The 16214-nt window shown below is 39.9% G+C and overlaps 3 protein-coding genes across 4 annotated transcripts; 2 read left to right on the top strand and 1 right to left on the bottom strand.

Moving 5' to 3' along the window:
• The first annotated feature begins 5868 nt into the window (after positions 1-5868).
• Positions 5869-9575, top strand: LOC102708063. 2 transcript variants are annotated; one of them, XM_006655660.3, is made up of 4 exons: positions 5869-5974; positions 7551-7695; positions 7781-8107; positions 8676-9575. In XM_006655660.3, the coding sequence occupies exons 2-4, from the start codon at positions 7552-7554 to the stop codon at positions 9312-9314; spliced, it is 1110 nt and encodes a 369-aa protein (XP_006655723.1). In that variant the 5' UTR covers positions 5869-5974; position 7551; the 3' UTR covers positions 9315-9575. The 2 variants fall into 2 exon arrangements, with proteins under 2 accessions (XP_006655723.1, XP_006655722.1); XM_006655659.3 differs by having other exon boundaries at positions 8673-9575.
• Positions 9576-10751: 1176 nt separating this feature from the next.
• LOC102721936 (translation initiation factor IF-2) lies at positions 10752-11817 on the top strand. Its single transcript, XM_015838514.2, has one exon. It carries the CDS (start codon positions 10836-10838, stop codon positions 11586-11588), a length of 753 nt encoding a protein of 250 aa, XP_015694000.1. The 5' UTR covers positions 10752-10835; the 3' UTR covers positions 11589-11817.
• A 272-nt stretch (positions 11818-12089) lies between these two features.
• Positions 12090-15506, bottom strand: LOC102707777 (protein CYCLOPS). Its single transcript, XM_015838528.1, has 11 exons — positions 15312-15506; positions 15003-15049; positions 14380-14517; positions 14251-14299; positions 14108-14160; positions 13363-14009; positions 13138-13184; positions 13010-13055; positions 12765-12813; positions 12475-12603; positions 12090-12389 (listed from the first exon to the last, which is right to left on the bottom strand). Exons 1-11 carry the CDS (start codon positions 15504-15506, stop codon positions 12269-12271), a joined length of 1521 nt encoding a protein of 506 aa, XP_015694014.1. The 3' UTR covers positions 12090-12268.
• Between the last annotated feature and the right edge of the window lie 708 nt (positions 15507-16214).

Here is a 16214-nt window from a genome sequence, read left to right as displayed (position 1 = left end):
TCACATTGGATGATTGCATACTTATTCTATTAATAAAACTCATCCATAATTTTAGACTAATTCGTGAGATGAATCTAACGAGCCTAATTAATCTATGATTAGCCTATGTGATGCTAAAGTAAATATTGCTAATTATAGATTAATTAGGCTAAAAAAATCATTTCGCAGATTAACTCTTATTTATGAAATTAGTTTTTTTATTAGTCTATGTGTATTACTTCAAATTAGTGTTTAAACATCCGATGTGACATGGGGCTAAAAAGTTTAGCCTCATCTAAACAGCCCCTAAATCCCCCTGCGACTATTTCCAGTCCTTGAAGATATGGGCCCCCATCATTTCGTTTTTTGGAGAAATAAGCGAAAACGTGTTTTTACAAACAAAAAATAATTTGTATGTAAAACTTTTATATACGTGTCTATATCGACTTAAAAGCGAAATGTGTAAAACAAATCATGATGAAAAAACCACAAAATCTAATTCAAAATTACGTTCTAAAATTTAAATTTTGGCTTATAAGCAGTTACAATTGTAAAACGATGGAGCCCATAGTATGCTACGAATTTGGATATACTTACCTGTTATAAGTGAGAGGGCTAAGGTCGCCGACGTAGGTTAGGGTAACTTATCCGGCGCAGAAAACATAATAATATATTAGTATATAATTAATTAATTATAAAATATAATTAACTATAAAAATCCGATAATATTTCGTCTAAAAACACAACCTTTACATACTCATGTAGACATATAGGCCCACGACCACGAGGCATGAGAAATAAAAAATAAAAGAATTATAATAGATTAGCAAAAACAATAGGGTTAAAGTTATTGGGGTAAAAAATAGAAACACCAATAACTTTGGAGGATATTTAGACTTTTCCATGATATTTAGAGTTGACACGTTTTTTTTCTATTTTTATTATTTTCCAATCAGCTTGCCACGGTTTCAAACAGACCGCTCTGACGTGTCTCCTGTTCTACGTACAAAGAGATAATTATCTATATCTATACTAATATAAAAAGGATGAGTTATAGTTTTTTTATCTCCACCCAATGAAATGTACACCATATTTTGCATTTTAACCCATGACCGTTAGATAGTCTCATCTAACGGCTCAAAACCACGGACCAACATTTGTGTCTTGCAATCGTAGGTAGGACACACTACCTTTAAGCCACTGCAAACAGCGTCTGTCTTAGTCGCCTCCATGCTCCAATTGCTCCCCTTGATCACGTCTCTGCCCACAGTTTAATTGTGCCTTCACCCTCACCTAAACCACGCCTATGATCTCTTAGTAGTAATTTCACCCCTCCCCCTCAATCAAACCTTCGACATATATGTTCCATCGCACCTCGAGAGCAGAGCCTCTAGAACCAGTCCCGCTCACAGCGCAAAAGCCATCTCCTCCTTGCCGGGCGCAGCAGTCCATTGCACCCCCGTGGCCCTTAATTTATTATTCTGTTGTCTCTGTACACACTCCCGTCGGCGTCGCGTGCCGTCCAGTCTTTCACAGCAACAACAGCAAAAGCGAGGATCACCGGGGGACGACCAAGTGGAAGCACCCGCCATGCATTGGTCGTTTACTGCCTCCTAGTACATGATGCTGCTTCAATACTTCTAACCTCTAGCGTGTAACAAGTTGATGTTGATTTTTTATGAGTTCATATGACTGTTAGAGATATATTTAGGCATTGAGTGTGTTTCCTTTTGTTTTTATTTTGGTTCGATCGATTTATACAGTCAGTGCTTCATTTACTACTACACATGTACATATCATCCATTGGACCTTTTGCTGCATGGTGCTCCTCGGTGAATATATGCAAACAACCTCTGTGTTTGGCATTTGGCAAGATGGATTATCATGGTTATAGTGTATTTATCATTTTCATTGTCAAATAACTGTTGGCAGAATCAATGGTACATGTATTGTCACCATGCTTTAAGGCCGCGTTTGGTAGTGGGGTGGGGAGGGGTAGTTATCCGACGTGGAAAATATATAACAGATTAGTACATGATTAATTAATTATAAATTATTAAAAAATATAAAATAGATTAATATGATTTTTTTAAAACAACTTTCCCATAGAAAAATTTTGTAAAAAATATATTGTTTAACAGTTCAGGAAGCGTGCGCGTCGAAAACGATGGTGGTTAGATAACTTAGCCACATAGTCAAACGCGGCCTAATTCTCCTATGCTTTGTAATATGAATAGATCAACTTTATCTCGAAATTACTCTATTTTGTTTGCTTCGTAAATCATTGGAGATGCTGATTTGTGTTCCTTCTGAAGAGAATCCAGCTCTAAGTTATCTCTAGACAGTTATGAGGACTATAACCTTTCTTGGCCAATGAAAATGCTTTTGCATGCATTTTTTAGGTTTATTACAATTTTATTTGAGAAATTTTGATTGTTGTATATACTTATTTCAGTAGTTTTAACCATGGTATGCCATTTAGGTTAATCACAGCTCACGAGTGCTCATTTATCAAAATGCATGTTGTGGTCTGGAGCTCCATGCATTAATTCAGATTCATAATACTGACTTGCCAGATGCTCATGCACTCAGTTTATTCTTGTATTGCAACCAAAGTACCGATGCAAGGACTGGTTATATTCCCCCCTTCCCTGACATTGTTTCTACTTTTACGCTTGCTGATTGATTGATTGATTAATTAGTATTATTATTATTATTATTATATTATTATTATTATTATTATATAGCAGTATTCATATGCAGTTTACCTCTAGGTTATTACGGGTAAAATTTATTTATGAATATGGTTTTTTTTACAACTGAATATGGTATATTGAATTTGTCTTCAATGGCATGTTTGCTTTCGATCTGACATGCAAACATGGTAGCTAAAAATCAGTTTGGGGGTTTCGCGAGGTGGTCAGCTTCTTCCTCTATTCTTTGTTCTTTGTTGTAATGATATTCCTTCCTCTAATACTGCTTATTTATTAATTATAACAGATAAATATACGGTCTTCTTCCTCTATTCCTTCCTATAATGTTGTTTATTTATTTATTGTAATATATAACTATACCTCTTTTTTTTGCAAGCATGTATGCAGCTATTATTTTTTTTTGTCTCTAGCTAAACTCATCCCATGACGGACAATGTATTGATAATATATTTATCGAATATTATTATAATGACTGGTTTAATAACTTCGTGGATTCCACCGGCACATTTCCTGAATTTATGCAAATTTAAATAAAACTTTAATTTCTGGAAATATCCTAGAGTTTAGGGTTATATTTTTCTACTGCCATTATTAATATGCCATATAAAATATTAAAAAAATTGCCCTCTTATAATATTGCAAATTAAATTTTTATTAGCTGTAAGCATCCATATAATGTGTTCGATTTAATTCGCAATGATCTCAACGTGCATTGCACGTGTACGATGACTAGTAATTGGAAAATAAGAGAGTTTTGACGAGAGTTTTTTACTTTTCTGGCAGAGTTTAAATCAAATTGTCTCGTTCATTGATTTTAATTTAATCGATGGCTTTTGTGGTTAGGATGTTAAAGACGGCTGCTCGAGCTTAACCACCATTAACTTAGGTTTAAAAGATTGTGCTACGTGTTATAGCCGGATTTATTATCTCGTTATTTTAGTCGGAAAGTCAAAAGCCAAGATACGTGGGCTTCGAGAACGAACCTTTCACATTGTCTTTTTTAAAAAAGAAAAATCATGGCAGTTATCATGTTCCACAGTCATCTCTACATGACTACATTGCTATCGGCACACATGATTTATATATTTTTTAATTAATACTGTAGATATCGAAACAAATTTCCACTTAAATTATACTCCTTTAGTGTTTTTTATATAACATCGTTGACTTTTATATTTACGTTTGATCGTTCGTTTAGTTCTAAACAATTATATAACATTAATTAGTTTGCTATAAGTTGATTTATTATTATATGAACTCTAGTTATGACTTATAATTTCACATATCTGAATAAAAATTTTGAATAAGAAGAGCGATCAAAACACAGATCCAAGCATCAACAAAGTCATATAAAAACCATAGAGGGACTACCATTAGCAAATCAATTTGCATGTTTTTTTTAAAAAAGGCAAAGCTCTAAACATAACATATAGATGTGTTGGTGATTATCTCATCCTGGGTGATAGGGAGAAATGTCAGTGTGCATGACCAAATATTCGGTCGGATTAGGTGTTCTTTCCATGACACCGTTTTTTCCAGAGTGTCAGAATTCGTTCGACCCACTCCTGCTCCATCCATACCCCTCTTGTCCAAGACACCTATAATTAACTTATTAAACAAGCGATCTTATTCCGGATTAGTACATGGGCATCGGAAGAAAGCAATGGATACCAACTTCTCTACCTAAAATGCGTCCGCTGCATCCAATCCGCATCGCTCTGAGCACATGAATTATTAGCATAACACACCGTTTTACTCTAAAAGTTTCTACCTCAGATTTGAATTTACATGGAGGAAAGAAGAAAGGAGAAAGAAGGTAGAATAAAGTAAACTATTCATAGCCAGCTGTAGCGTGGGTTACAAGACGTTCCGCCTCGTATTTTTTGTCTACAACCTAAAATTTAAATTTTGAACCTTAAATTTATAGCTAATTTTAAACTTGACATAATTTATTTTTTAGCTTTTGTTCATAGAGATGATAACATATATATATATATATATATATATATATATATATATATATATAAGTCATATTTATAAATTATTGTATTGAACATATGCCATTTAGCTTTTTTATCGGGAAAAACCAAACAATAACCTGGCTGTCTGTATAAGAGACATGACATGTATTGAAAGTGTATTATATATTGTAACCATTATATCTATCGGATTGATTATAAATAATGTATTAATATATGGAACAAATTATGTATGCTATTAAACGTGCTGTTATGAAAGATTTATTTGTTTGCTTGAAGCGAAGAAGTTGCACGTGGTACGTGTGATTGTGGGTGCCCTGCGAATTCATTGGCCATTATTTGGTCGGTCCGTCGGTGGTTCATCGTCTCATCACTGTTTTATTCTTCTTCTTACTTTATCCAGGTCTAATCAAGTGCTTAGCGACGTATGTGGCGCTGGCCCATGATTAATTATAGCGGTCTCGTTCCCAGCTTAAAATAATTGAAAAACGGAAGATTAATGATAAAAGATAAAGATTATACGATACTACGATAGCTATTTAATGATGTGAAGAATGGAATTAACCGGTACAATGCGAAAAAACTATTTTTTGAATATTAGTGATAAAAAAATAAATATTATATGATATTTTGGTAGCGATTTAACGGCGTAAAAAATGGAATTAACTGCTACAAAGCTAAAAATCTATTTTAGAAAAGCAAGATGATGAATCTTCATATAGAGATTTTTTTTATAAAAAATACATAATTTAGTAGTTCACGAAGAGTGTTCATAAAAGTAAGGGAAAAATGTAAGTAAAATCACGCATAAAGAACAGAGCCAAGGGAGCACGGTTCAATCGATAAATTTCCGGACGCGCGCGACAATTTTGTAGTCTGCCCCTACAAGGGCTTAAATAAAAAATATCACCAGCCGCCATCATCGTTCATGCCGGTTGGCCCCACCGCCTGCCACGTAGGCGTTCCGCCCTAAGGAAGGACGGCGGAGGTTAGATTTGTGAATTTTTTAAATGAAAAATTAATTTTGTGCATTATTTAATAAAAAAATTCAAAATTCAAAAAAATCCTGAATCGACGAGGCGGAAGTCCGGCCCACTCGGCCCAACCCAGTCCAGCCCGTCGCGGCGCGGTAGGTGGGGTGGTCGTCGTGTCGCGCACTCGTGCTCGTGTGCTCTGGCTGCGCTCCTCCCGTCCCGCATCTCCGGTGCCGTGCCGTCCACACGATCTTCTCCCTCGGCTCCCTCGACGACTCCTCTCCCGCAACGACGCATAGCCTACTACGCGGAGGTCTCCATTGGCGAGGTGAGCTCCTCGTGCGCCCCCCCCTCTCCCATCGTTGCGTTGCTAGAGTTCTAGGGTTTCCTTAGCTTCGGTTACGATCCCCCACTGCTGGCGGGCGCGCGGCGGCATGGGGATTAATTGCCGCCGGTTTTGCTCTTGGTTGGTTATGTTGCTTAGCGCTACGGGTGTGGGTGTAGTGTGAGCACGTGGATCTGGCGGTGATCAGCTTGGACGAGATCTCAGCCGCCTCTGCTGCTGATTAATCCTGGCATGGTGGTGGCTGCTGGCCGCTGCTGCTGGGGTTGACCCGAATTCTGTCTGGAATTCGTGCTGAATCTCTATTCTCTGGTGATTGATCTGGGGATCTGCCTCCCCTCCCAATTAGTTGGAGGTTATTCAGAACTGGATGGTGGTGTGGTGTCTACGAAGGCATGGGACAATTGGCTTGGCACTTGCCTCATTCAATTGGCACGCGTTTGTGCCTAGTTGCGCCATCAACAACCAGCCGACAAGGCTTGGGTGCCGCTCCGTTGAGCCTAGTTCTTTTTGTTGTTGTTGAAGTGCCAGGTAGCATGAATGAAGAGGTGAGGTCCATGAGGAATCCATAAGGTGAGGTGAGGTGAAGAATAACTGAGACGATTATGGTCAATGTCTAGCATGTAAAATTTTCTAGTAGTTTGTAGTAACTACCATGATACCATGGACCAATAGCAGCTAATATAACACTCAAACATTATATCCATCCACCATAGCAATATATAGTGTGATCAGCTCTTAATTAACGCCAGCCTCTCCTAAAAGCACATATAATGTTTCAGCCCTTTATAGTAACTACTGGACCTCTCATCTCTGGGGCCGTCATCTTCTTCGCTCCGCAACCAAGTGCTAACATTGGCTAGAAAAGAAGTTGGGTCTCTTGTTAGTGCTGCTGTTGGCCACCCTTGGTCGCATAGCTAGACGATACCATGCATGTAGCAGGGGAATTGTTAGCATCTCACCTTCTCACAGGATGCACTTATCTAGCTTGATTTCTTTGTAAGAGGATTTATTCCTTCTGATGCATGATTGGGTTATGCATTATTTATATGTCCTTTTGGAAAATCTAGTTTTTGAGGAGCCACTAATACTGTTTTGAGTAGAACAAAAATGAAATGATCGATCTAGTATCACACTAAGTGTATGTGCTCTGTTATATTGCTCTCTTCGTAAAGCAAACACTCCTGAGAGTACTGTATCTATTACGCTTGTAATTCATTTAGGGTAATGTAGAATCAAACCAGATATACTAATGGCCCCCATATCTCCGCCGATTGTGTATACAGTAAAGTACATGCATTGCTCGAACCTCCTAGGCTTCTCTTTTGCTCACATGCACATGCATTCTGTTTGTTCAAATGTGATCTGAGTATCTTCAATTATCACAGCGATATTACATATTTTCTCATGCTTAAGTTTGTCACATTCATGATCCTCATTTATGCTTTATTGAACTACATTTACCATAAGATGGTTTATATCATTGATTTCCTGATCTGCAATTGCATTTATGCTTGTTGGTGATGTACTCATGTTCATATGACATGTTTTCTATCTCCAGGATGGAAATGTTCTTCGGCAGCTTTCTTAATGAATCGGCATCATCAGATAACTTTTTTGGTCATCCAAATGTCGAGAGATGCCCATTCCTGAGAAACATCAATGGAGCTACAACATTTTCATTCTCTTCTGCTTTGCCAGTAGCTGTAAGATTCTATTGACATGACCTCCAGTGATGACATTATTGAATATCAATAGTGCATTTGATCCTTAATCTGTGCTATTGTGCAGGCCCGAGGAAGCAAGAGTCCAATTTTTGAGGATGGGCCGGGCTTTGATTCAGCCTTTAAACTATTCCATGGACGGGATGGAATCGTTCCACTTTCAGGAAGGTCATATGCACCTGATGAGAACAACAGTGAGAACATTGACGCCAAGCCTGAACCTGCTCTACCGTTTAACCCATTGGCTTCTAGAGCTGCGTCAATAAGTCTGTCTGCATTTGGGCCATTCGGTTTTAACTTCTTTAATGGCAAGGGCAAAAGGCAGAACAAGAAGCCCAACAATCTGAATCAGTCGAACAAGAAGCCCACCAATCCTAATCAGAACTCCATGAAAGTTTGTCCTCATTCCTCCTTTTTTTTTTTCAAACTTGTATATGGTTCTATGTTTGTGAACTGCTATCTCGTTTCTTGCTATATCAAGTCCTAACAACAGTGCAAGCATTAGGGGGTAATTGTTTGACATTTTCAGGGAAAAACCCAAACAACATATGTGCAAATGAAAGATAATTTGTGAATAAAATTTTTATATACGTGCTATTAGTGATATAAAAGCGAAGTCTGAAAATACTATGATGGAAAAACCCTAAATCAACTCCAAATTTAAGGTTGAAAATTAAAATTAAGCATAAATAAAAGCGAAAAAGTGGGGGCGTTAGTGTTTTATCTTACTCAATTTTGTCTATTATTCGATGTAAGAATGTTTCCCTTCTAACTGTTTTACCACTTTGTTATAACAAACTGATCCAATTTTGTTCTTTGATGTTAGAGTTTGGTTCAGAAGTAGGCATTCTGGCATTTTTCCCTAAGTCTTTAGCTGTATGTTTGTTTTTCATGTATCCAAGTACTAGTGGTATTGATCTGACCAGTTTTTTCATGTTTTGCTCCTGTGCTTTTTTCAGCAGAAAGGAGGTAACTCGTCATCGCATGAGGCAATGAGCGACGAATGGCTGGAAAATGGGCAGTGCCCACTTGCCAGGTCTTACCGAGCAATGAGTGGTATTCTGCCTCTTGTTGCCAAGGCTTTACAGCCACCAGCTGGTGTGAAGCTGAAGTGCCCACCTGCTGTGGTCGCTGTACGTGCAGCACTGGCACGGACTGCTCTTGTGAAGTCTCTCCGTCCTCAGCCCCTGCCTGCAAAGATGGTGGCCATTGCATTGCTCGGAATGGCAGCAAACATCCCTCTTGGGGTCTGGCGTGAGCACACCAAAAAATTCTCCCCTCAGTGGTTTGCAGCTGTCCACGCCGCTGTTCCGTTCATCGGAATGCTGAGGAAATCTGTCGCCATGCCCAAGACTGCCATGGCATTCACCATAGCAGCCTCCATTGTTGGCCAGACGATCGGATCGAGGGCCGAGCGCATCCGTCTGAAGGCACTGGCTGCAAAGACCGACGCTGATTCCACCACCGTGGCTGACATTTATCCGAACAAGACTGGCAATTGCAGTGACACCGAGGGCAAGGCATGGGATCCGCTTGCGATGAAGATGGCGGGACGAGCTTCTGGTGCTGCTGCTGCGCCAACCCCAAGCATGTGTTTCTGATTGCTCACTGCTTGGAAAATTTGTATCTATCAATATCTCTGGAGCATGGGGAGTTGATGCTGAGTCTATTTTATCTTGTGATGTAATTGCGTTGCTTGTCCCTGAAGATAATCTGTTTGTGGGGGTGAGACAAGTTGAATAAGAGTGCTACTATATACGATCATATTCTGTTTTTAATTTGTTTTGCTTGGCAGTTCATTCATCAGTTATTTGATACTGCTGGATCACTACTATTTATCAATCATAATATATTGGTTGTGTTCCTTTCGTTGATAAAAGATGAATATGATTATTTGATTTTTATTTAATAGTATAAATGATAAAATTAACTACTATACAATTAAAAAACTGTTCTATGCAAGTAAGATAATAAACTTCTACGTATAAACTTTTTGTAAAAATAACTGTTTAGCGGGTTGAGAGATATGCACGTAAAAGTCGAATAATAATATGGTTCAAAGCAACACAGATTTCACAGAATACTTTGGATGAATGCGTGTTAGCTGTTCTCTTGCTGTACACTTATAGTGGTAATTGTTTTGGTGTTATATGCTCCATCCGGTTACAAATGTTTAACGTTGTTTAGTTTGAAAAAAAAGATGTGAGAGAGTAGTTGTTAATAAATTATTTTTTTAAAGAAAATACTATTTAAATTGAAAAGATATGAACTATCGAGCTTTACATATCTGATATGACTCACTAGTTTATCATAGGGCACGTGCCGTAGCTAGGAGCTTATCAAACTACCCTCATTTAAAAGGTTCTACCTTAAATTAGGAAGATGTTCTTCTGACTTTAGTCAGATGGATCGAGTCAAACTAGGAAGATGTTCTTCTGATTTTAGTCAGATGGACATCGAGGTTGATATATGAGTTCCACCGTGTATGAGCTCACATGTTAATGAATCCCGTTCACTCGCATATGTGCAAATTATAAATCACTCAACTACCTCGAACTATGTATAGCTTATATCCTGTCAAACTAGATTGTATTGATAAATCTTGTTTCAATCATCTAAATGATTGATATGGTCTACCTAGACACGTAATACATTCGTAACTATTGGCATCATATACTTATTTTTTTTTTCATTTTTCCATTTAAACAGTAGTATTACTTAAAAAAAAATCGTCAAGCATGCATTTGATTCTTTTACCGGCCAGAGTGGGACCAACCTGCAGTGATATAGAGCAGCCTGGCAAGTGGGGCCGATGCATAGATAGGTGTGAATGCGAGATTAACCGGAGGAGCGCAGGGAACTCCCGCCATTTCCATTCGCGCGTACCGATTCCTTCCCGCGCAGAATTTCCCATTTCCCGCGAATCCTTTCTACCGCCATTTTTCTTGGCGCCAAGCCGCCGCTTTCCCGGTACGCGCGCTTCTTGCTCCTATAAACTCCCCCCATTTCCTCTCTCTTCTCCATCACATCTGCTCCAATTCAATCTAGAGATCGAGAGAGAGAGAGAGAGAGAGCGGTTCATCAGATCAGATCGAGGAAGGTAGAGTCTCTGATCGATCACCATGGTGGTGGCGCTGGGTCCCGGCCGGTTCTACGGCAGCAGCCTCCCGCGGCCGCGCTTCTTCGCCGGCGGCGAGCGCGTCGAGCCCCCGGTGCCCGTCACCGACCCGCTCCTCGCCTGGGCGCACGAGGCGCACTGGTCCATGGGCGGCCTCAGCTCCAAGCGCCTCCGCCTGCAGGGCCGCATCGAGGGCTCCATCGACAAGCTCCGCCGCCGCGTCCGCCGCGACGCCAGGGCGAAGGCCAAGACCCGCGCGGCCGGCCTCAAGCCCGACTCGCTCGCCGCGCTCGGCTCCGACGACGACTCGTCCGACGAAGAGGCCGAGGCCCAGGAGCGGAACTTGAAGCGGGAGCTCGCCGACGAGCCGTCGGAGTCGGAGGAGGAGCAGGAAGAGAGCGAGGAGGAAGAAGAGGATGCCCTCGCCACCATTGCCGCCGCGGCCAAGAGGAAGCGTGCGAGGAAGCTCAGCGACGAGTTCGACCGCGTCGCGACCCTGCAGGAGGGGGAGCCCAAGAAGCAGCACAGGGCTGCAGCCTCCACACTGGCGAGGACTTCACCGAGGAGGAAGACCACCGAGGCGGCTCCCACCCCGGCAGCCGCAGCACCGGCGAGGGCTTCTCCGAGGAGGAAGGCTGCTGCCGAGGCGGCTCCTGCTGCACCGGCGAGGGCGTCACCGAGGAGGAAGAAGGCTGCCGCGGTGGCTTCCACGCCGGCGACTGGGGCAAGGAGGACCTCGCCGAGGATGAAGCACTGAGAGATGTGGCTGCTTGCTTAATGTGCAATTCTAGTTCTTGATCCGTTAGATTGGTAGCTCTAGAGAATCGAGATGCGATTGATGGATATGTGTAATGTGTTTGTGCCTCAGTATGTAGTGATGAAACCGATGAAATATGATAATGAATTAACCCTGAAATAACGCATTTCCAGTTCTGAATTATGAACATCCTGCATTTCTTGTTTATGTACGATTGTGTTTTGTTTGACTTGCTATGAACAGCCATCAAATGTTTTGCAAGATGATGGAGAATGTGATAGTTACAACCAACTGATACCTTATCATCTGTGTTTGTGATAGACTGATATTGATTCGCCTGTTTCTGAATTAATCCTGAACTGACATGCTTCCTGACCTGGTTTCCGAACATTTTGATGATATGCCCAATCTTTGTTCACAAATCACAAGAAGTTAAAGATGCCATATGTGACACTAGATGGAAGTGGAATGCACTTCTCAATCTTTTGCTTGCTGGTGCCTGGTAGTGATCTGGTCTATGTTAACTTTAGGAAAGGATCAAAGGAACAGGAAAAGAATGGTACATTCAGGCCAGAAGTGTATAATTCTGCTGCCTCTTTGGATTGTGTATTTGTATCTAGTATCCTTTGGTCTACTGCTATTAGGTATTAATACATGATCAAGAGTAAGAATTGGCCTATTTATGCGTTTGTGTCGGAGACGATTCGTTCGATCTCTTCTAGCAGCCGCTCTTTTTCTTCCACCAGGTCCTCATTTTGCTTCTGAAGCTCCTCGATCTGCTTGGTCTGTTCTGAATCCTTGCTGCAAACAAGTATGATGATTTGAGTGCCAAGAAGCAAGAACGTATAGGCGCGACAATGAGGTGTTTGTGAGGCAATGCACTCACCGATTCATGAAGGAGAGGTTAAGCTTCAGTGACCGGACCTCTTTCTCTAGAGTTTCGCAACGCTTAAGCACAGTCTGCATGTCTGATGGTATTACTGGTGTTGAGCTTCTTTCCTTTGCTTCTGCCATTCTGATTGAGATAAAAGAAAAAAAGGAATCAATGCTATGGATTGAAATGACATTGTCAATTGAGAAGAAAGTGTTACTGTAGGTCCCAAATGCCTAAATAGCTGCATGTACAGCATACCAAACTAGCTTACAAACTGTGAGAACCACATTGCGAATACATACTTGCGTGAACGCTCAACCCTGCGTTTCTTTGTAGGATCTCCTTTATCAACTGCAAAAGCCAACTTGTTAGGGTTTTCAGTGACTAAATAACAAAGAATATGCTATGCAAACTGGACTATATGATCCTTTGAACTTGCTTCATATTTCACCAATGTATAAGCTTCTGTCTCTTCAGTGGTTCTTCACAGTAGTCATCCTTCACTGAACTTTAAGTGCTTAAAGGAAGAGTTCGATGTTGGGTTTACCTGCTTGTTCGGATGAAATGGATCCCATTCGAGTCAGGGCCCCTTTCTGCAAATGAGTAAAATGAACCATATAAAATCTACCATGAGAAGGAACTTTGTGGTGATATGAAATATCAGTTAGAGCATACCTTTCTGTCATCCTTCAAATTATCTTTTAGTATCCTCTCTCTGAATTCTGTGCAACATGAACAAAATTTATGCAATGTTATTTACCATGGGAGGATGATAATGGCATGACTAGACTAGAATTCAAACAATTTATCACAACCATATCATGCTAATTGAGATTTAATATGTCCCAGGTTTCATCTATGAATGCATCAAGATACCGGTAAAAGACCGTAAATTTATACCTTTGCCTTTTGATATACAGTCAGCTGCCCCATTTGCAGCATTTGTTCTAGTACTCTCACAAACAGTCATTGCTTGTCTCATGGGAGGCAGGTCATCACAAACTTCAAATCCAGCTGAATGTGCTGTGATAGCAGCTGATGATCCACTCTGCGATGGCTCTCGAGATCCTATACCAAGCCAAACCTGGTTTGCAGGAGCAACAAAGTTCCCAGTGCTCGGTTCCGTTGGCCTCTCAACTTTTGGAAGCATCATGGAGTCTTGAATTTGGGAAGTTGTCACCAAAGGAAATATATCTGTTCCTCCAAGAATGTTCTGTTGAAAATGTTGGGTGTCATAAAAACCAAAAGAAATGCCTGATGAAGTGTCTCCATTGGCATGGCTACTAAGCTTCTTGCGCTCCAGCGTGTCCTTGAGCATGCTCACAACTGAGGTGATGGTATCTTGTGCTACCATGTGTGGATTATCCAAAGGGGATGTTGAGGAACTTGAAGGAGATACAAAAGTTGGAGTCTGAATGGGTGTAATGCTCATTGGTGTACTGTTTGCAGTACTTGCATTTGTCAGATCTTGTCTCAGTCTGTTAGCTGCTTCAATGGTTTCAGTTGTTATTGGTGGCATGTTAGTTTGCATTGCTGCATACTTCTTCCTGCAAATAATGGAAAATTTGGAGATAGTTGAGCTAAGAGCCATAGAATTGAGCTAGGATAGTAGTGGGCAAATGCACATAGGACTGGAAATTCCTGCCTTAGTTCTGAAGATCTGCTCCTAGTCATTGGTTGAGTGCTGTGAAACCAGGCCTACACATAAAGAAAATAGGCAATATAAGCAAATTCTGCCTTTTACTAATCAGAAATGTATTAGTAACTTGACGATGAAAAATCCCTAACCTTTGCCAAAAGTAGGTCACAAGCTTGCATTCCCTTCTCTGCTGCATTCCTGTTATGGGAGACAATCAATTCAATACTGTTTAGACAAATTCAGAACACAATATGATGTCGCTGAAAAATCTATTGTACTTGAGTGGTTGCTGGTTATGGTTGTTTGTGAACTCTGAATGAACTGCCAAATTCTGTGGAATCAGGTTGTCAGTGGGAATATTTTCTTGAGCAATTTCATGTTGCTGAGTAGGAAGGCCAGCAGCTTCTGATGACAACCTGCATATATTTGACAAATATCCTGTGATGCACTTAATTGTCGAATTTTTGCATACAGTGGTCATTATATTAACCAATACGCAAACTGCTAGGTGTACTGTGCAGATGTCTAATTTCAGGACAGATTTACTGAGTTAAACACCATTCACTTGCTAGAAAGCGGAATGGCCTCATGGAAATTAGAGTTTTCTGAATTCACCATAATAATTTCTTTTTAGATAAAGGAAGTTTTATTTATCTCAAAACATCAAGGTGATAGAACCATAATAATTTCTATTTCATGATTTCCAACCTTTAGCATGCTATGACTAGTTTAATGAGGCATATAATGTCTGGATACTTTTGCCTGAGGTTAATCTACATTCAGTTCTTCTAGTCCATGTTAAGACAACCAATCCAATCCTTCATACAATTTTGTTCATCTCTGCACATTTATGTATACTAAAATTCAAAATTACTTCTGGCACAGTGTGCCACTATCTTACCTGGATGGTTGTCGAGGGCGATTATTCACGGAACTAAATCCTGGAATCTGTGCACAAGCAACCAAGAACTTCAGGAAACAGCTTTCGGGTAGAACATTAACCATGAAAGTAATCAGTACATCAATGTTCATGTTTATGTAACTTACATATACACCGTATACGCTATTTATGAATTTATGTTGGCATAAACAACTAATTATGCACTTCATAAAATAACAGACAGTTCTATCTATGAGATCTTTTTTTTTTCTTGAAACATGAACTTTCATGTACTGAGACAAAATCACTATCAATTTTAAGAAAACTTGCCTCTCCATTCATAAGCCAGCTATTGAACAATTCCTCGCTGTCTTCTCTGAAACTTTGGGACATGTTTCTGAACCCCATCATCTCCATGCTTGGTGCCGTCACCGCTCCCATCGAGTTCTCCATCATCGCCTTTAGGAACATCTCTTCACTTGTGTTCCTGAAAAATTCAGACAAACCCCTGCCCTCCATTTCCATGAACCCTCTCAACTCACCTTCAGCTCCCTTGACAAAATACTTAACCAGATTATTGACTATGAGAGCTGCTAAAAGCTGTCTTTAGTACTTCACTAGTAGGGTCATAAGGGGCAATCATATGATTTCAAGCAACCATAGTGATAGTGAAACAAATAAGATAATATAAAATAGAATACCACCTAAATCACTCACTAACCTAAGAAATGGAACTAGCAGAAGAGTTCAAGCACAGAAGACACGATACCAATTAATATTGCACTAGTTGGCTTATAATAAACACAATGGAGGTATCTTCCCTCCTGTGGAGGCAAAGATTCCATCATTCTTGTTTTGTCTTATGAGTGGAAAAATTGGCCTATGAAGAATTTCATCACATTCGCCATTTCGTATGCAATAACTAAAAATATATATGTGCATAGAAAGTCCATGTTTACCAGGTAGTTATGAACGGAATAACTGTACGTTACTTGAAGTTACTAGTCCTTCCATGGAATTGATCTGGGTTGAAAAACCCGGGTGATTGCTTGACTTTTTCATGAAAAAAGCCAAACGACATATTTACAAACGAGAAATAATTTCTGAATAAAACTTTTCTATACATATTCTTAGTGATCTAAAAGTCAAGATTAGAAAAGAAATTTTAATAAAAAACCCCTAAATCAACTCTAAATTTAAGGTCGAAAAAATAATCAAATTTTGGCTTATAAA

Source organism: Oryza brachyantha, chromosome 6 (assembly GCF_000231095.2).
Source record: "Oryza brachyantha chromosome 6, ObraRS2, whole genome shotgun sequence".
In the NCBI taxonomy this organism is placed as follows: Eukaryota; Viridiplantae; Streptophyta; class Magnoliopsida; order Poales; family Poaceae; genus Oryza; species Oryza brachyantha.
Note: the sequence above shows the minus strand (reverse complement) of the source record. Positions and strands in the feature narration are given on the sequence as shown.

Coding starts and splice junctions, on each gene's coding strand:
- LOC102707777 (XM_015838528.1), bottom strand. CDS start 15,506: ATGGAAATGGAGGGCAGGGGTTTGTCTGAATTTTTCAGGAACACAAGT. Junction 14,010..14,107: donor AGCAGATCTTCAGAACTAAG/GCAGGAATTTCC, acceptor CATTATTTGCAG/GAAGAAGTATGCAGCAATGC. Junction 12,814..13,009: donor CATTTCATCCGAACAAGCAG/GTAAACCCAACA, acceptor TGGCTTTTGCAG/TTGATAAAGGAGATCCTACA.
- LOC102721936 (XM_015838514.2), top strand. CDS start 10,836: ATGGTGGTGGCGCTGGGTCCCGGCCGGTTCTACGGCAGCAGCCTCCCG.
- LOC102708063 (XM_006655659.3), top strand. CDS start 7,552: ATGGAAATGTTCTTCGGCAGCTTTCTTAATGAATCGGCATCATCAGAT. Junction 7,696..7,780: donor CTTCTGCTTTGCCAGTAGCT/GTAAGATTCTAT, acceptor GCTATTGTGCAG/GCCCGAGGAAGCAAGAGTCC. Junction 8,108..8,672: donor CTAATCAGAACTCCATGAAA/GTTTGTCCTCAT, acceptor TGCTTTTTTCAG/CAGAAAGGAGGTAACTCGTC.